General features: G+C 45.1%; 10 protein-coding genes across 10 annotated transcripts; 5 read left to right on the top strand and 5 right to left on the bottom strand.

Moving 5' to 3' along the window:
• Positions 1–1,504: 1,504 nt before the first annotated feature.
• FA14DRAFT_155979 (uncharacterized protein) lies at positions 1,505–2,305 on the bottom strand (the record flags this gene model as incomplete). Its single annotated transcript, XM_025497797.1, has 1 exon — positions 1,505–2,305. The coding sequence occupies one exon, from the start codon at positions 2,303–2,305 to the stop codon at positions 1,505–1,507; it is 801 nt and encodes a 266-aa protein (XP_025353585.1).
• A 499-nt stretch (positions 2,306–2,804) lies between these two features.
• On the top strand, positions 2,805–3,387 carry FA14DRAFT_164841 (dUTP diphosphatase; the record flags this gene model as incomplete). Its single annotated transcript, XM_025499914.1, has 2 exons — positions 2,805–3,057; positions 3,119–3,387. The coding sequence occupies 2 exons, from the start codon at positions 2,805–2,807 to the stop codon at positions 3,385–3,387; spliced, it is 522 nt and encodes a 173-aa protein (XP_025353584.1).
• An 8-nt stretch (positions 3,388–3,395) lies between these two features.
• FA14DRAFT_161207 (alpha/beta-hydrolase) lies at positions 3,396–6,145 on the bottom strand. The gene is made up of 3 exons (XM_025499008.1): positions 5,650–6,145; positions 4,278–5,579; positions 3,396–4,210 (listed from the first exon to the last, which is right to left on the bottom strand). Exons 1-3 carry the CDS (start codon positions 6,116–6,118, stop codon positions 3,546–3,548), a joined length of 2,436 nt encoding a protein of 811 aa, XP_025353583.1. The 5' UTR covers positions 6,119–6,145; the 3' UTR covers positions 3,396–3,545.
• A 566-nt stretch (positions 6,146–6,711) lies between these two features.
• On the top strand, positions 6,712–7,746 carry FA14DRAFT_147062 (uncharacterized protein; the record flags this gene model as incomplete). Its single annotated transcript, XM_025497337.1, has 3 exons — positions 6,712–7,160; positions 7,278–7,426; positions 7,499–7,746. The coding sequence occupies 3 exons, from the start codon at positions 6,712–6,714 to the stop codon at positions 7,558–7,560; spliced, it is 660 nt and encodes a 219-aa protein (XP_025353582.1). The 3' UTR covers positions 7,561–7,746.
• Positions 7,610–8,174, bottom strand: FA14DRAFT_179933 (uncharacterized protein; the record flags this gene model as incomplete). Its single annotated transcript, XM_025500968.1, has 2 exons — positions 7,610–8,093; positions 8,146–8,174. The coding sequence occupies 2 exons, from the start codon at positions 8,172–8,174 to the stop codon at positions 7,610–7,612; spliced, it is 513 nt and encodes a 170-aa protein (XP_025353581.1).
• Positions 8,175–8,719: 545 nt separating this feature from the next.
• On the top strand, positions 8,720–9,668 carry FA14DRAFT_164840 (ribosomal protein S8e; the record flags this gene model as incomplete). The annotated part of the gene is made up of 2 exons (XM_025499913.1): positions 8,720–8,904; positions 9,218–9,668. 2 exons carry the CDS (start codon positions 8,720–8,722, stop codon positions 9,666–9,668), a joined length of 636 nt encoding a protein of 211 aa, XP_025353580.1.
• Positions 9,669–10,028: 360 nt separating this feature from the next.
• Positions 10,029–13,511, bottom strand: FA14DRAFT_179931 (uncharacterized protein; the record flags this gene model as incomplete). Its single annotated transcript, XM_025500967.1, has 1 exon — positions 10,029–13,511. The coding sequence occupies one exon, from the start codon at positions 13,509–13,511 to the stop codon at positions 10,029–10,031; it is 3,483 nt and encodes a 1,160-aa protein (XP_025353579.1).
• A 161-nt stretch (positions 13,512–13,672) lies between these two features.
• FA14DRAFT_60069 (uncharacterized protein) lies at positions 13,673–15,774 on the top strand. The gene has a single exon (XM_025502549.1). The coding sequence runs from the start codon at positions 13,835–13,837 to the stop codon at positions 15,476–15,478; it is 1,644 nt and encodes a 547-aa protein (XP_025353578.1). The 5' UTR covers positions 13,673–13,834; the 3' UTR covers positions 15,479–15,774.
• Positions 15,578–16,214, bottom strand: FA14DRAFT_60164 (Non-heme 11 kDa protein of cytochrome bc1 complex). Its single transcript, XM_025502550.1, has 3 exons — positions 16,033–16,214; positions 15,917–15,940; positions 15,578–15,849 (listed from the first exon to the last, which is right to left on the bottom strand). Exons 1-3 carry the CDS (start codon positions 16,085–16,087, stop codon positions 15,677–15,679), a joined length of 252 nt encoding a protein of 83 aa, XP_025353577.1. The 5' UTR covers positions 16,088–16,214; the 3' UTR covers positions 15,578–15,676.
• Positions 16,215–16,738: 524 nt separating this feature from the next.
• Positions 16,739–17,465, top strand: FA14DRAFT_147056 (DJ-1; the record flags this gene model as incomplete). The annotated part of the gene is made up of 2 exons (XM_025497336.1): positions 16,739–16,789; positions 16,887–17,465. 2 exons carry the CDS (start codon positions 16,739–16,741, stop codon positions 17,463–17,465), a joined length of 630 nt encoding a protein of 209 aa, XP_025353576.1.
• Between the last annotated feature and the right edge of the window lie 8 nt (positions 17,466–17,473).

Below are 17,473 nucleotides of genomic sequence, written 5' to 3'. Positions count from 1 at the left end.
CTATCGTCAAAGGCCGACATTCTTACCTCCTGTGATGAATCCAGCTTTGTATTTGCCATCGGGTGGATTTGATCCACGCTATCTTCGCGATGTGACTAGAAGATTTGAGGCTGGGTCTCTATTGAACGGATATGGCGGTAGCTTTGCCTTTGAGGAGATGGCACGCGGATTGGCGCAAGTACAGCATGGAGGAAGTGCCGTTGCTTATCCTCCAACGGCAGCAATGCTGGCGCCTTTGTCACAAAATGTTGGATTAAGTCCAAGGCAACATGTGATGCGTGCCGGGTTAAGGTATGATACGCCAAAGAAGGGACAATCGTCTGCCAACCCTCCTACTACGCAGAATAAAGAAAATGTTGCCGGAAGTTCAAATCAAGCTTCCCTCAATTCGCAGCAATCGAGAAGAGGATCCGAAAGCAGCACAACTGAATCGGATTCGCAACGGCAAACGTCAAGGGTGAAAAAGACCCCCAACAATCCGACTCCGAATGAACGCATCTCGGTAAGGAAAACTTCCCACTCCTCAAATGTAGAAGCGGACAAAGTAGCTTCATCGTCTCTTCAAGATGATGGTGTGCGTGATAATCGATTGGCGACTATCAAATCATCTTCGGTTCCCCGGGTTCCTTCATCGGCCCGAAGTGATGATGGAGGAGCATCATCGTATGAACGGAGAAAGATCAAGCAAAGATGGAATCTTCCTTTTGATCCCCGAACAGGATCTTCGAATGAGGCTTTGGGTATTTCGACCTCGACGGGAAACAGTAGTGGGAATGTATCAGCACGTACGAGTCCGAGATCGACCAGTGCGACAGCAAGGCCGTTGTTGCACCCAAGTTCAGCCATTTCTGGGCACAATGGATCGTATGGCATAGGTGAAGCATTTGCTTACGGAACTGAGATCAGCTTTGGAAGTCAAAAGTTTCAACTGCATCCGCAATCGCCGAAACAAAGGTCGACGCAAGAAACTGACGTCGATGGAGATCGTACAAGTGTATCGGCTAATACGTTGGATGACGATACCACTCCGAATTCCATTTTGGAAGAATCTTCAAGGGGCGGAGATGATCAGCAATCGGATGGTGAACCTGCAGATAGCGATGTTGCACCTTTTGATGATGATAGCGATGATAGGATTGTAGCGTCTGCTGCTGCTACAACGACGGCCACCACAACGACAGAAGTGGATGATTGCGTAGAGCTAAGGTTGCAACATATGAACGGAGTTCAACCTACGATACGATCAGAAGAAATGCGAGATTTGCACGTTGGAAAAGAACATGATGTTCGTTCTTGGGCAGCTTCTCAGAGAGAGCAACTCGATCAGCAAAGGGGTGAGGATTAGGTGTACAGGATGTGCGTATAACACAGGGGACAAATATATATATTCAGGAGGGGGAGAATAATTAACATAAATACAATCTTGTACTATGACATGTGTCTTTTGTAAAAGTCACACTTTGCTTTCTGCACAGCTTTATGCTCAAACTGTGCTCAAATTACATCATTTCACACAATCCATATCCAATTGACCTTCTTCCTGTTTCTCATCATGACTGAGAAGAGTTGTCGAACTCTGTTTCTCGTCTGGTTTGAGTGTCATCTCAATAATGTGACAAGGAATAGGAATGTTCCATTGAAATGGATCTGCATCTTTCAGAAATTCGTCAATAAGATCATCTTTCGTTACTAATGGAGGTGGAGGAGGAAAACGGGGACGAGCTCGTTGAGGAGACTCTGCGGATTGATAAAAGCTTCTGCTCATATTTCTTGGCCTTGATTGAAAATTGTTGAAATTATAATAGCCACGTGAAGGTGTCGAGAATGGCATAACAAATGGCAAGAACGTTTTCCCATCCATTGGAAAACGTTGATGATATACATTGTGTGATTCTAATTGAGGATATCTTTCCGCAAGATCGGAAGCGCTGCCTACGTGAAATCCATCCATGCTTTGACTGATAGATCTGACTTTTGGCGGGTTGAGTTGTTTCACTCTGACGAATGAGATTGTTTTGCTATGTGTTTCTTTGACCTTTTGTCGAGACTGTTGATTGAAAGTCATCAAGCGACGTTTGTCTTTCTCATCCATTGCCACCCGTGCGTGTTTTCGTGATACCGTCGTTGTATCCTCACCGTCATCGTTAGGTCTTTTGTGTGGATTTGCAATGCTCACACGTGAATTCTCGTTGGAAATGTCGGAATGTGAATGCACAACTTCTTTCTCATGGGTTTCATCCTGATCACTTTGCGTGAAAAGGGTAAAGAAAGATTGTATGGTGCTTGAAAGATGTCCGAGCTGCATAATAACTTACCTGAAAATAAATGCTTGTGTTAGTTGATCATGGAGGGAGGAAAGAAGACAGATGATAACGGAAAGATGCAAACAAACAACGCCATCATGACATTCAAGAGCCTTTCAAGTCAGGGATGATCTATTGATTGCAATCATGCATACTTTTCATGTTTCCACATTTGAGAGAGGATATTTCACCGTGATGGGACTTGTCTGTTGTTGAATTGTCTATTTTCACGTGATTCTCCAGTTTTGATTGGATTTCAACCCTGTCAGCACCGCGACGCGCTTTTATGTGAGTGTTACTTTACGCGATAACTCAGCAACGCGTTTCTTTTGATCCTGAATTTGATGGAAAGTGTTGTTGTTCAAAGTTGAAGTTATGAATAGAGTCTTTCTTCGTGCATTAAAGTTGAACAGATCAACAAGTCTTCTTTCTGTGCAACATCAACGATCATCCATCTTGCCGAATTACTCAAGACACATTCATCATACCTCGCCATTAAAGATGCCAGAAGCTAACGTAAACGGATCATCATCATCATCATCAACCGGGCAACCAAGATTCTTGGTAAGCTTGGATGCTGATCATCCTCATGCCAAAGCACCAACAAGAGGTAGTGCCTTAGCTGCAGGTTATGATTTGTATGCTTCACAAAACGTAATCATTCCAAAAGGCGGAAGACTCGTCGTTCCTACTGGCATTCGCGTTGCCATTCCTGAAGGTTCTTATGGACGTGTTGCACCACGTTCAGGTTTGGGTGAGTACAAGTATTAAAGCGAAACAGTGCAGTCAACTAACTTCAACCACTTTTCTCTCAGCCTCTAAACATGGAATCGATTGTGGTGCAGGCGTGATCGATGCAGATTATCGTGGTCTTTTGGGTGTTTTGTTGTTCAACTTTGGCGATTCAGATTTTTCCATCAAAATTGGTGATCGAATCGCACAATTGATTTTAGAACAAATCTTTACACCTCAAGTTGAAACTGTTGAAAGTCTTACCGAAACTGTACGCGGTGATGGCGGTTTCGGTTCTACTGGCGGCTTTTCCGATCCAGTCATCAAATCGAAATCATGCTCGATTGTATAAATACAGAGTCACGCATCAATGTACATTTATCTCTTCATATCAGCCCATAGCGAACGAGCGAGCGATAGAATAGTATCAAGACAGCCAAAGTAGAGAGATATGGATGAGTATCGAATTCATTTATAGGTGGTGGACATCAGTAAGTAACAAGCATCTCATCAAGCGATCCATCTGAATCGTGCTTCAAACGAGATCAACTCTGCCTCAATGCCGCTCAATGGATGTTCCTCATCCTTGAACGACAGCATTCGAGCATCCAATTTGCCTTTAGCTGGATTAGACTTTGCTCTTTCTTGCCTAATACGTGATTGCAAGGCATGATAAACAACCTTTGATTGTGAAGGTGCCACTCTTTGATCCGATAGACCAACAAGCAATAAGACGGGTACTTGAATCTTATCAATATAAGCAAACGGTGAGGCATCCCACAATTTCTTGAATTGTTCAGGTGTGATACATTGCGGAGGATTGGAAAAGTTGAACGAATGTCCAAATTCGGCATAGAACCAATCGGGAATGTCATTCGTACCTTCCATCAGCTGTACTGCTGTGACTGGATTTCTTGCTACTGTTGCTTGATAAAAGGTTGGGTATTGTCCTACAAGGTGTAACGAAAGGAAGCCTCCATGTGAACCACCATCCACGTAAACCCGATCAGAATCAAGCTTGAGACCTTCCTGAATCTGGCTTGCATTGTTCAACAGATACTCTACAGCAGAATGACAGTCTTTCACATCCAAATCACCGCAATTACCGATCAAAGATTCGACAAAACGTTGTCCCCGTCCAAGGGATCCGTGATAGTTGGGTTGCAAGATTGAGTCTGATAAAGTGAGAAGAGAGGTCAGCATTCTGTACGGGAAAATTGTATTCTAATAAAGTGCACTCACAACCGGATAGACAAATAGCAGCCAAAGCCGGGCTAAAAGCTGTGAGTGATGTGCCATGAGGACCACCATGAAGCTCCAAAAGCACCGGCAATGGTTTGTCAGAGACGGGAGGCGAAAGTAGGATAGCCTCAATCGATTGATCGTTCACGTCATCTTTCACGCCAGTTGTGGGAATCGGGATAATCTTTGCCAGAACGCTCTGTTTCAGATCACGGATGGGCTTCTCATCTTGCCATGCTTCATCCATCGACTTGATTAAGCCCCATTCCGCATGAAGTCGTCCTCCTTTTTCGTAAAGATGGCCAAGCAATATCTGTTGTGGACAGGTCGGACTCGATCTAACGGCAATCAGAAGATCGTTCCCATTTGTGCAAAGAAGGTTGTAATTCCATGGTTGGTCCGCTTGCGAGGCTTCATTGGTGATAGATACCCCCAAAGGCGTGACTTCAATTGGTGCGCCATCTTGACCCACCCTATGAACAACAATAGTCTGACGTGATCCCCAAATTGTCGTAATGGCGATTGCATCGAGCTTAGACAGCGAACAGCTTCTGGTCAAGGTCGTATCAGTAAAAATACCGGGGAAAGCTGTCTGCGATTTTGGCACGTCAACCTCATCGATCTCACAAGCAATTTGACTCTTTCCATCAGACGGATTTACGGAATAGATCATATCACTTCCATTGTGAGGTCCACCGGAGCGACATTCGATCCATACGCATTTGTCTTTCGAAGCAACAGCTGGAGCTCTACCGCTGTATCCTTCACGAGACAGTCGACGCCAATCCTGCGGTTTCCATACTGAAGCATCTTTGATGGTAGAGCTATTGCTGGTTTCATCATTCTCTTCGGCAGAGTCTTTCTTTTGCGCTCCACTAGCATTTCCATCGATGCAGTATACGATTGAAGGTCTATTCGGACAGGCACCTAGGCCGAGTCTTCGTCCGTCGATGAGGGCAGGATAGGCTGTCAAAAGAATCTGCTGACCATCTGAACTGAAAATAGCCTGTGAGAGGATCGGATCTCGAATCGAGTCCCTTTGTTCGACAGAGCTAGGATCAATGCAGTACAGTTGTGCTGGGTGTCCATTATCCGTTGCAAGATTGAACTTCAGCTGAAATACCTTTGGGTAATACTTTCCGATGTAGGCAGAACCAAGCTGCGGCCGATACTCATAGCTTTCTAAGCCATCAGAATCACCTCCTTTGGGTCTTTTGCCTAGGTCAGTCTCTTTTGGACGTTCCTTCTCTTCTGCAGTGTAGAGCACACGGTCTTCATAAAGCGAGAAAGAGCCATAAATGTCTGTTGTAGGGTGAAAGATTATCGTCAGCTTTGTGGTTTCTTCAACATATGCACGCCATAACAAGCTTACCATCAGTATAAAAGGGTCCATGTGCTTCTGTGACGTTGACGCTCTTTAGCATCCTTTCTTGCTGCCACAGCTCCACAGATCTCTGATCCTGACCTTTATCGTTCTTTGTCTGACGTAAGATGACAGTGCGAGCTTTTGTACTATCTTGTGATCCTTTGCCGTACAAAGGATGCGAAGAGAAGATAGCTTTGATCGGATCTGCATTTGAGTCAATGTTTGAGCCAGCACTGATCCAATGTGTTTCGGAGAGCTTTTCCGGATCTGAGCTCTGTTTCACTGTTACATGTGGTCTACTTGTCGTACGTGAATTGGTTGCATATGAACGGGCTGAAGTATTTGTTCTGACAAGGTATCGATCATCACTTTCCTGGATAAATTCAGCAGATTTGATCGTTGGGATTTCTGCCAAAAGCTTGAAAGCAGACACAACGTCTTGCAATTTGGGATACTTGTCAGAAGATTGTGTCATTTTGTCTTTTGTCTGTTGTGATTGAATAGAAGAAGAGGAGCAGCTTGCAACTCAGCTTGGTTCTTCTTTCCTTAGCGTTTAATGCAGCTAACTTTAATTCGCTCAAGCAGTGTGCGTGTGCCGGCGAGAACAACACTTATCAAAGCACACGCGTAATTGATAGAATGTTAAGCGCGGGGTAAAGTCCGATCTAAACGGCTGAAGAATCTGGCTTACGTGAAGGCAATCATTTCCAAGCCTACGCGTTCAGCACAGACGAATTAAGCACACACGCTTAAAGGTCAAATGTTCTAAAGTGGAGAAACAAGCAAGTATGCACAATGGTAATCAAGTGTTTGCATGGTGATAGCATCCCATCATCATCTAATACGCCCGAACAAGCAATGTCGGGATTTAATAACAATAATCAAGGAAGTCAGTATGGCGGCTTTGGCGGGAATGATGGTTCAAATTCAGGTACATCAATGAATGGTGGTGGTGGTGCTCCTACCTCTCCTTCCAGAGACAGTCAAGGCTTACCAAAAGGCGCACTTGCCAATATGACTGAACGTGAACGTCAAGCCTTAATTGCAGTTCGTGACAAAGTTACAATCATGCGAAGAGTAGGAGCGGTTGGAGGCGCTGCTGCTACGTATGCCTTACTAAGAAGACGCAAACCCGCTCCAGGTTTTGGAGCAACAATTGGATTCACAATCTTGGGAAGTATTGCTGGTGGTGGTCTACTGATGCCTGCAGGTGTGATGTGGGGAAAGGCGGACATGCAAAATGTAGAAGATCCTTCGCATTTTGCTCGTGTTCTTCAGGGTGCTGCTGATGAACGTCAAGGAAGAATTGCACCGGGTACAGCACAAAATGGAATGGGAAATGCTGGACCAGTTCAAGCAAACCGTCCTCAACAATTCGGACAGCAAGGCGGATCGAATGGATCATCTTATCCCAACTTCCCGCCCCCATCTCAATCAACAAGAAGGACACCTCAACCGTCGTCCTCCAACAATCAATCCAATCAATGGGGTGATGATTCATTCGATGAATCCGCTTTGTATGGATCGCAATCTCAGTCAACATCCTTCCCCTCCAGCTCCGGACAATCTTTCGATAATGCAACCTCACAACCTTCCTCATCTCCTGCCGAACCTCAGCAGCCACAAACTTCCAGATGGGCACAAATACGCGGAGATCGAAGTGAACAACCTAGCAGTTGGGAGCGATTGCGACAACAAAATGCTCGTGAAGCATATGAGAAGCGTAATGGAGGAGCCGGACAAGAGAAAGAGATGAATGATGTAGGCTCACGATATGGCGCACGTTCAAATATGGGATCTTCTACCGGTTCACTTGCAGATCCAACTTTTGGCAAAGGTTCAAGCTCAAACAGAGCACAGGCACAACGTGAATTCGAAGCAAGTTTTGATCGTGAACGTCGTGGAATCGATGGATAGGCTGTAGGTTATATCATGTATAAGGTTGCTGCAAATGTCAAAATACGAATTAAGGAACAGAATGGCACCGTTTGAATTGCGTGAAGTCATGCGATTCGCGATTCGTAAGATATAATTGAGAGTGAACGCTTTTGTTTGCATCCGATGTAGTAGAAAGATGTGTGCTCTCCTCATAAGACAAAAATGAGCTCTCTTCCTCTGAAATATTGGAAGAAGCTTCTGTGACTTTATTGAGTTTGATCGCTGGATGGTAGAATGGTAACAGCCAACTTGGCTTGGCTAGGATCTTAGCCCTTTTGTAGTTCAATTCTTTCTTGCTGATATCTTTGAAATCATCGAGACTGGAGGAAGTCCTGTAGCGACTGGCTTGATTATCTGTTGTCGAGGAAGTATTCAAACTTTGTCTCTCCTTTGAGTGTTTTTGATGAGGATGTAGTGTTTGCCATTTATGTAGCAAGTTTCGCTGTGCTCGCATATGATGAGTCAAAGGGATGGGTATGAGAGCATCCCTTTTGGCTCGCAATGGCAAGTGTCTTAAGATTTGTGTCAGTATCATCCCTCTCTTGTCTATGAAACTGTACCTACTTCTTACCGCCAGTCCAATTGATCGGCATGCTGTAATCTGCTTCATGTTGGAGTTTTTATAACAAGAGATGATCCATAGCTATTAGGGAATGCATTATAGATTGATCACCATTATGCCCGTATGATGACCAATGGATGGGTTGGGTATCCCACATATGACCGTGAGGTCGAAAGGACTTTAAATGCACAATGCATGAATGCGCACGTGATGTGTTCTCTCAATGCTTGCCTGTGTTTGCCAGTTCAATTTTTCTCTCTGCGTAGACACGTGTTTTTGCTGCGGGCTCAGAGTATTGCTCGATACACTGCTCTAATGCGGTCCCCTTAGTCGCGCTGCGCAGCCTATTGAGCAAATCAATGGTTTGCCTGGCATCTGCCCTGTGTTCAGCTGTTATGCCGCTTAATCTTCCTTCTTAAAAGGCTTATCGCGTGCGTGCACACATTCAAGCCCGCCAAACAGTACTGTAGGAAATTCTTATAGTCTTGCGGGTAACAGTTGTGTCTACAGCCTTGCTAATCATTCAAAAATCTCCAATTCATTCCTATACGACCACCGTCATCATCAACCGTCAATATGGGTATTACTCGTGATTCGCGCCACAAGCGCTCCCTATCCGGTGCTCGTCCAAAGGATTACAAGAAAAAGCGTGCTCATGAGAAAGGTCGTCAAGCCGCAAACACACGTATCGGTCCTAAACGTATTCATACCGTTCGTGTTCGTGGTGGTAACCTAAAGTTCCGTGCTCTTCGTTTGGAAAGGTGAGCATCGTTTGATATGAGGGAAGAGAGAGAATGGATGAGAGATACACAGATGGTTGGAGGTGGGGATTGTGAGATGAGAGAATCGATTGAAGGGAAGAGTAAAAGCACGATCCAACATTCGACAATTGATGGAAGGATACAATCGTGAGACAGATCGACTTGCGACATTGTTCGTCTCTACGCAGACAGCCTCCAACAGCGAACACCTTTGCATCGACACACCATCGCTCTCATCCATCTCGATCATCTTCAAAACTTTTCACCCTTTCACTGAATACTGACCCTACTTCCCTCCCCTCCATCACTACAGCGGTAACTTTGCATGGGGTTCAGAACACATCACCGCCAAGACCCGTATCTTGGGTGTCGTTTTCAACGCCTCCAATAACGAATTGGTGCGAACAAACACATTGGTCAAAGCTGCAGTGATCCAAGTGGATGCCACACCTTTCCGTATCGCCTACGAAAAGCACTACGGTAAGCCAGTCACCAGCAAACGTCGTGCTGCCGGTCAAGGTGCTGCTGAAGAAGTTGCAGACGCCAAGAAGAGCAAGCACGTTGAAAAGAAGTTGGAAGGACGTCAAAAGGATGCCGCCTTGGACCCATTGGTTGAACAACAATTCGGTTCAGGTCGTTTGTACGCCGTCATTAGCTCAAGACCAGGACAATCCGGTCGTGCTGACGGTTACATCCTTGAAGGTGCTGAATTGGAACACTACGTTCGTCGTCTTCGTCAACGTGGTGCTGCTAAGCACGGTTAAAATGTTTCTCGAACGTTTTATCTGTACCTTTTTTGCACCATGTCCATTCCGCATTCACACACACACATACATCACGCATTCACATAAACCACACAATTTGTATTCAGTTTGAGCATGACTCTTCATGTTTCACTCAAAACGGTCACATAGACCAAACTCGACAATCTATGTCTGATTATGATCAATTGGGAGGAAGCTTTGTGAAGCGTGAGAAATGATATTGTACATGAGGTGATGATTCTGTTTGAGATTGGTTTAGCGTTACAAAGGTGATCGTACAAGTGCGCAATCGTTGTCGTGGTGATTTGTTGTGTTGTCGTCATTTACGAATAGACATCTCATTCTTCTGTACAACGCCATTCAGTGAAACATACCGTTGTAGTTGTTGCTAACCGGAGGGACAAAAGACGTATTACGGACGTTTGGAGCAGGATGGTAGAAAGTTTGACCTTGTCTTCTTTCAAGTAGTTCCACGATTTGCTGCAACCTTCGCTCCTCTGCATGGGCTGCTTCTGGCGTCAAATCCGGTTTGATGCCTTGCAAAATATCATTACTGACGTTAATTAGCTGGAATGCTGGCTCAACTTTACCTTGCTTTGCCAAATCGTACGCCACTTCGCGAGCCTTTTGCTGAAAGTAGATCAATTCTACTGTAGGCCAAGGTGGATTTGCGACAAGGCCATCATCTCCCAATAGAGGAAGCATCATATCTCCCAGTAATTCGATAATCTCATGGTACACCATAGTTTGCATACGTTTGTAATGCTTTAATTGCTTTTCCAAAAGGTGTCTCAACCACTCGGCTACCTCATTGGCCGGATAGCTACCATGCGTTCGTGCCTGATCTTTGTAGAAATTGATCAATTTCTTGACAGCCGCTTTCAACAGGAATGGTTCTGTTCTGGGGTGCTGCACAAGTACTCTGGCCACTTCATCCGTTGCTCGATGATCAAGAGAGACCTCTTCACTTTCCAAAATACTCTTGACGTCTTGATCTTTTTGCAATTCCAGCAAAATCTCTACTTTGATCGACAAGACAGCAAGCTTGTCATTCTCTCTAGCCTCATTGTACTGTCCCGCTGCAATTGAGTGGAATAGATCTCTTTCGCACTTTGTCACTCGCTTCCAGGCCTCCTGCAAGCTTTGTACCGTTTCAGCTGTTTCTCTTGCTGTGCTGATTAATTTCTTGAATTCCAACAAAGATCGGAAGCCAGCATAGAAGCGCAAAAGATGAATTTGCGGTTGGCAAGGCTCTTCAAAAGCCTCACGATAGTCAGCAATTTGTACGATAGTGCGATCCAAGCTATCAATCATGTGTGGATGAAGCTTGTTTTCGGAATCGATTGCAAGCTTGTACAGTGTACCAATGATCCAATCCGCTTCTTGTGCTTTCTCCTTTGACTGTTTGTCTGCATGAGACGCGGCAAGCAAGATGGTTTCGTAGCGACCAATCAATTTTGACAGTTTATCAAATGTCAATTCCTGCTCCTCTGGGTCACTAGTCCTTTGCAAAAGGTCGATGTACATTGCAACCACGGTTCGAAGTAGCCTAATATTATTCAAATCGTGATCAGTATCTGGACAAATTTCCAAGAACATCACCATTGCTCTGGATTGAAGGCTTGTCATGCCTTGTGCAAAAGCCTCTGACACGATCCAAAGCAACACATTTGCGCTCCATTCTCTAGGCTCGAAGCTATCGAGAAGTTTACCTGCATGCAATTCCTTCCTCTGACGGATGAAAGAGATGCATAAGATCAACGAAGCAGGCGGATCGCCCGATGGAAGCTGTTGCAAAATCAATTTGTCGCACTCCGCGTACCTTCCAGCTTGTAAAAGAAGGTATGCTGCCTTTTTGACCGCAACGTAGGCTGTATCCTCCGGCTTTGCGAGAATAGGATGGCTGGCTAAAGCGAGAAGATCGATTGCCTTTTTATGATCATTTGTATTATCATCTTTTGCAGCTTTGAGCAGGGCGTCAAGCCAAGCGTACCCCATTTCTTCGCTCAATTGGACAGGTGGATTGGATTGATCGATTACATCAAAGAACTCTTTCAATTGTGCCGTGCAATCCAATCCTGCTGCCTTCACGGCTACAAAACCTAATTTGCCAATGTGAGTCGCACAACTGACTTTGTCCAATCTTGAATCGAGCATGCATTGGCAAATGTCGCTCACCACGCGAAGGATGTATCCAGAACAATTGTTCGGTTTGCGAAGAAGAGTGCGAAAGAGAATCTTGATGATTGTATCAATATGAGCTCCTTCGAAGTCAAGATCGGACACAAGGTCACGCCATCCTTGCAACATAAGCTCAAGAGGCGCTTTTCGTTCCTCCATCATTGACATGATCAACAGACTTGCCTTTGTTGCTTCGCCCGTCTGGAATGCCTCTTTTGCTTCGTTGACAGCAAGGCGTAGGGTGTCTTCAGCCGCCAATTTGTTTTCATCCTTGCTATTGAGCTTACCCGTGATATACTGAACACGGGAAAGGAGAAATGCGACATCCAGCCTTGATCGGATGTATGCTGGACAATCAGCATATGGCTTCTTTCTAAAGATCATATGCACTCGCTCGAGGAAGATCTTAATTTCTTGTAACTTTGATGCATCTTTAAGCACGTCATTCGCTTTATCTTCTTCGTTTTCCAACACCTTGACGGCAAGTTCGATTGCATATTTAAGAGTAGCTCTTGATACCCATGAATCACTTCTCAGCTTTTGACAGCTGTTCAATGCTTTGTGCATGAAATGGGACATTACAGCCTCATTGCTACCTGCGCTAAGCTGGAAGCGAGCCAGACGATATGCGCATACAGCCTCGAAAACGGAGTCCTTGTAGTCATCGTCAAATACTCCGGCATCCGTATCGATCTTTTCCAGAGGTTCAGCGCATTCAGCTGCCATTTGAATCATCTCTTCTGCCATGACTCTTTCGTCAGAATTAATGAGATCCATTGCCGTTCGAGCGCATACAGTGACGATTTTTTGAGAAGACTCAACGTCTTCCTTCTCCAGACGGCACATGTTGAGCAGCAAACAAGCTGTGCGACGAAGCATGGCAATTGCTGAGAGAATTTCTTGCTGTGGGCAATCTCCAGCGGCTGCTCTGATGATCAAAGCGCTATTCCACAATCTAGTTCCCAAAGCATCAAGTTGTGCCTTGGTTCCTTCGTCGCGATGACGGTTGTTTTTAGCCATTTCCTCAACGTGCTCCATGATTTCTTCAATGAATTTGCGATTTACCTCATCTGCACAATTTGTGTGCGACATGGCTGACATGGCTTTGTGGACTGAATTGGCCAATTCTGACAAAGTTTGCGTTTGTCTCTCGTTTCGATCGGGTAAATGCGTCTCCCTCTCTTCTTGACCAGATGAATGCACTTGACTGTATGGTTGACCAGATGAATGCATTTGACTGTCTGGCTGACCAGATGATGGCATTGGTGTGGATGATGGACCAATGCTATCGATATCCATGTTGAAAAGAGACGCTTCTTCTTGCGATGGCACTAGATTGGTAGGTGTTGGAGAAGACATCATTCTAGAGCTCAAGGATGATGAATTAGAGACTGTAGAAGATACTTGATGCTTTTTGTATTGTGCCTTTGGTCGCTGCTTTGGGTCTCGATGATTGCCAGAGATTTCTTGATGCTTTTTGTGCTGTGCCTCAGGGCGTTGCTTTGGATCGCGATGATTGCCAGAGATATCTTGATGCTTTTTGTGTTGTGCCTCAGGGCGATGTTTTGGATCGCGATGATCGCTGGAATTACTTGAACTGGTGAAATTAGGAATTTTGAATGGGGCTAATACAGCAGGTGATGAATAGTGATTACTACTCATGGTGTAAACACCGTGAGAGTAACAGTGTGGAAGGTAGTATGGTGGTAGAGAGAAGGCGAATGAATGCAGTCTTGACACAGAACTTTGACTCAGCAGAGACTGAACAGGCTGTCTTCTCTAGGCTGAGCTTTTTCACTGTGAATAACTACGGAAGAACGTTTTGCCTGCGTACAGAGGTTGAAGTTGAGGAGGATATGATTGCACTTCTGTATGTATGCGGTCAAGAATAAACGCTTGGGCCACACGCGCCACCTTTTAGCGGAGAAATCTTAGACGCATTTCTTCTTCCATTTCTAGCCATCTTCTCATCTTGAGGTTGTGTTATGTGTGGTATTTTGCTCCATGCAACGACGACACAAAATGCAGAAAAGGTGAAGAATGGCTTGTCACTCGATGAGCAATCCGATCATGAAAGTCCGAAGCCAATTTGGTGGGACGAAACAGCACAAGTGATCAAAAATCGCGGTCCTGATGCTTGTCAAGAGAGCATTCATCTTGCATCGGAAGGCATTCAGATTCGACTTTGTGCAAGTGTACTGGCTTTGCGTGGCGATCAAGTAGTCAGTCAGCCTCTTTGGACCGATGATGGTCGATATATGTTTCTTTGGAACGGAGAGGTGTTTCATTCTACTTTGCCCGATTTTGATCTAGACAAGCATGACGGAGTGCAAATACTAGAGTGCATACAGGATTTGGTACGAAAGGGAAAGGTACTTGCGACCGCCTTTGCTTCCGTTCTTGGCTCAATAGAAGGTCCATATGCAGCGGTGTTAATTGACACAACCACAGGCTCAATGTGCTTTGCAAGAGATCCAATTGGTAGACGCTCTCTGCTGATGATCCGATCAGACAACGAGATCGTACTGGCTTCTGCTGCCTCCCGGTCGCTCTTGACCATGTATCCTGGATTAACAGAATTGGACTGCAGCTCAATATGGCAGGTACGTCCGGACACGAAGTTCGTTCCTCAACCTGTCCCTAGAATGTTGACCGGTGGTGAAGGTACCATCCTACGTGAATTGCGGATAAAGGCTCCTGACGGCGCCTTGGAGGAAGTCTCTCTAGATGATGTCGTGGACAGGTTCGGGAAAGTGCTTTCGGAAAGTGTACGACAACGTGTCCAGCATTTACGATATCATGGTTCGAGCTCCGTAGCACAAATTGCTGTGTTGTTCTCTGGTGGTTTGGATTGCTGTACGATTGCTCTTTTAGCACATCAACATCTTCCCGAACATCAACCTATTGATCTTCTCAATGTTGCTTTCCAGAATCCAAGAGTGTTGGCAGCCGGTGGAGTTAGAACTCCATACGATGTCCCCGATCGTGTGACCGGCAAGCAGAGCTTTCAAGAGCTACAACGTGTTGCTCCAACCCGTCATTGGAGATTCGTGGAAGTGGATGTCCCCTTTGAGGAGTATGTTCTGAGCAGAAACACGATCGAAACGCTTATGACTCCATGCACAAGTGTGATGGACTTGAGTATCGCATCAGCTCTGTATTTTGCCTCTAGAGCAAAGTCGGAAACCTATCATAGTACTGCAAAAGTCTTGCTTTCTGGTCTAGGTGCCGATGAGCTATTAGGTGGATATTCACGTCATCGACAGGCATGGGAACGAGGTGGTGTGGACAAATTAGTGCAGGAGCTACAAATGGATTTGAGTCGTTTGCCCACACGCAATCTAGGCCGAGATGATCGGATCATCTCACAAAATGGCAAAGAATCGCGATATCCATTTTTGGATTGTGAAGTGATTCGATTTTTGGCAGATTTACCTGTTCAAGATAAGATGGACTTTTCACATGAACCAGGTAAAGGCGATAAAATGATTTTACGTCAATTAGCCAACCGATTAGGACTCCATCAAACAAGTTTATTGACCAAGAGAGCGATTCAATTTGGCGCACGAAGCGCAAAAATGGAAGTCGGTGATGGTCGAATCAAAGGACATGAGAAGTTAACGAGATAGCAATGCCAAATTATAGACCTTTCATACACATTGTACCAATATACCGCTAATTGTATTCTATTCATGCCTGAAAAACCAAATCTTGCTCACGAAGTTTTCTTTTTCAAAATGAATTTGACATTGAGGTAATCAGGTAAGCTTCGTACATCTGTCAAAATGATCACTTTCCACTTTGTGTGCGCCACCACCAAGGATCATTTACTGAAGTTTGCTGAATACTCTGGGTGCCGAACATTCGGATGCACAATGTGCTAAATGGAAGAATTCTTCGACGCAGTTTTCGTCCTTGAAACCGTTACCGGATTCTACACGTTCTTGGCATTCCATAAAGTGATGTTTGGCGGGTGCACATCCTTTTGAGTTTTCGCATTCTGTGTGAGGGTAGAGGGGTTGTTAGTTCAGCCGGAAACGTCCTCGTGTTGTGTGAGGTTTACTCACCTTCATAGATTGCAGGCATTTCATCTTCTGGTTCATCATCCTCGTCTTCTTCTTCGTCGTCTCCTCCCTCCTCTTTCTCTTCATCATCACCACCTTCTTCTTTGCTATCATCTCCCTCTTCCTTTCCTTCTCCTTCTTCTTCTCCTCCTTCATCTTCCCCCTCATCAGCATGTGCGGTTGCGAACATAGATGAGAAAGCCGAAGAAAAGCTGTCGAATATCGAAGCACTGGCAACAGCACTTCCGCTGCTTTGAGCCTCTGTGCAAGACGACATTGTTGCTGTATGTGAGTTGTGTGAGACTTGTGTGTATGACGAGTATGTGTAAGAGAGAGAGAAGAAGGATTGCTCGATTGTATTTCCAATGATGAGAAGATTTCCCTACGCCTGCCCGGTTTAGTGTGTGTCTCTCTCCGTTACTTCAAGCTTATTGGCGCTGTAACCTGCCTACGCCTCGGAATTTTGGGTAAGCTGAACAACCACACAGGCAGCAGCCATTAAACGACGAATCATGCCAGAGTACAAGCAACTTCAGCCCTGCTCTTGCCTTCTTATACGCGCACGCAACCAAATTTTCCCGATTCAATTTGAACAAGCACGTGTGCATTGTCCTTCTGGTCTGCTTATGTGATACAGCAGTTACTTTCCGGCTTTTGCCTTCGTTATCTTTTAACTATGAATAGACTATTGCCGTGTTTAGCGCCTAAAGATGATGATCCTCCGCATTCATTCACGCTTGCATACATTAACGTACTCCACTACAACACCAAGATAAGAATCGAAAGGATGTTGATTCGCAACCATCACAACAACTACTACTCAAAATGGCACCAAAAGCATTGATCTTGATCGCACAGGGAACAGAGGAGATGGAGGTAAGTGCTGCGAGGCAGGTCTGCAAGGCAGTGACCGTCATTCTAATCTTAATTAGCATTCATACTTACACCATTACTCATTCATCCACCCCTGCAGTTCACCATCACTTACGATGTCCTTGTTCGTGGTGGAATCGAAGTTCAATCTGCGTTTGTTGGCTCTTCAGCAAGTGCACAAAACAGTCAAGATCCACATGGAAGTGAATATGTGACATGCTCCCGTGGAGTGAAAATCGTTCCCGATTTACGGTTACCCGACCTTGCCGGCGGCAAAGCGTTGGAAGAATATGATGCAATAATCGTTCCAGGCGGTGTAAAGGGAGCAGAGACAATCAGCCAGAATGATGATGTTGCCAAACTTTTGAGCGCATTTGCAGCAAAAGGTAAAGTTGTTGCCGCAATTTGTGCTGGTTCTTTAGCTATCAAATCGGCTGGGATTGGAAAGGATAACGCAATCACAAGTCATCCATCAGTCAAAGCAGAATTGGAAAAAGATTATCACTACAAAGATGATCGTGTGGTTATTGCAGATAAGCTCATCACTTCTCGTGGTCCAGGAACTGCTTTCGAATTCGCACTAGCGATCGTAGAAGCATTGGCAGGAAAGGAAAAGCGAGTAGAGATTACCGATCCAATCATCTTGCACCCTGCGCAGATTCAACACGATCAAGAATAGTCACAACT

The sequence above is a fragment of the Meira miltonrushii genome (genome assembly GCF_003144205.1).
Source record: "Meira miltonrushii strain MCA 3882 unplaced genomic scaffold FA14scaffold_3, whole genome shotgun sequence".
NCBI lineage: Eukaryota > Fungi > Basidiomycota > Exobasidiomycetes > Exobasidiales > Brachybasidiaceae > Meira > Meira miltonrushii.
Note: the sequence above shows the minus strand (reverse complement) of the source record. Positions and strands in the feature narration are given on the sequence as shown.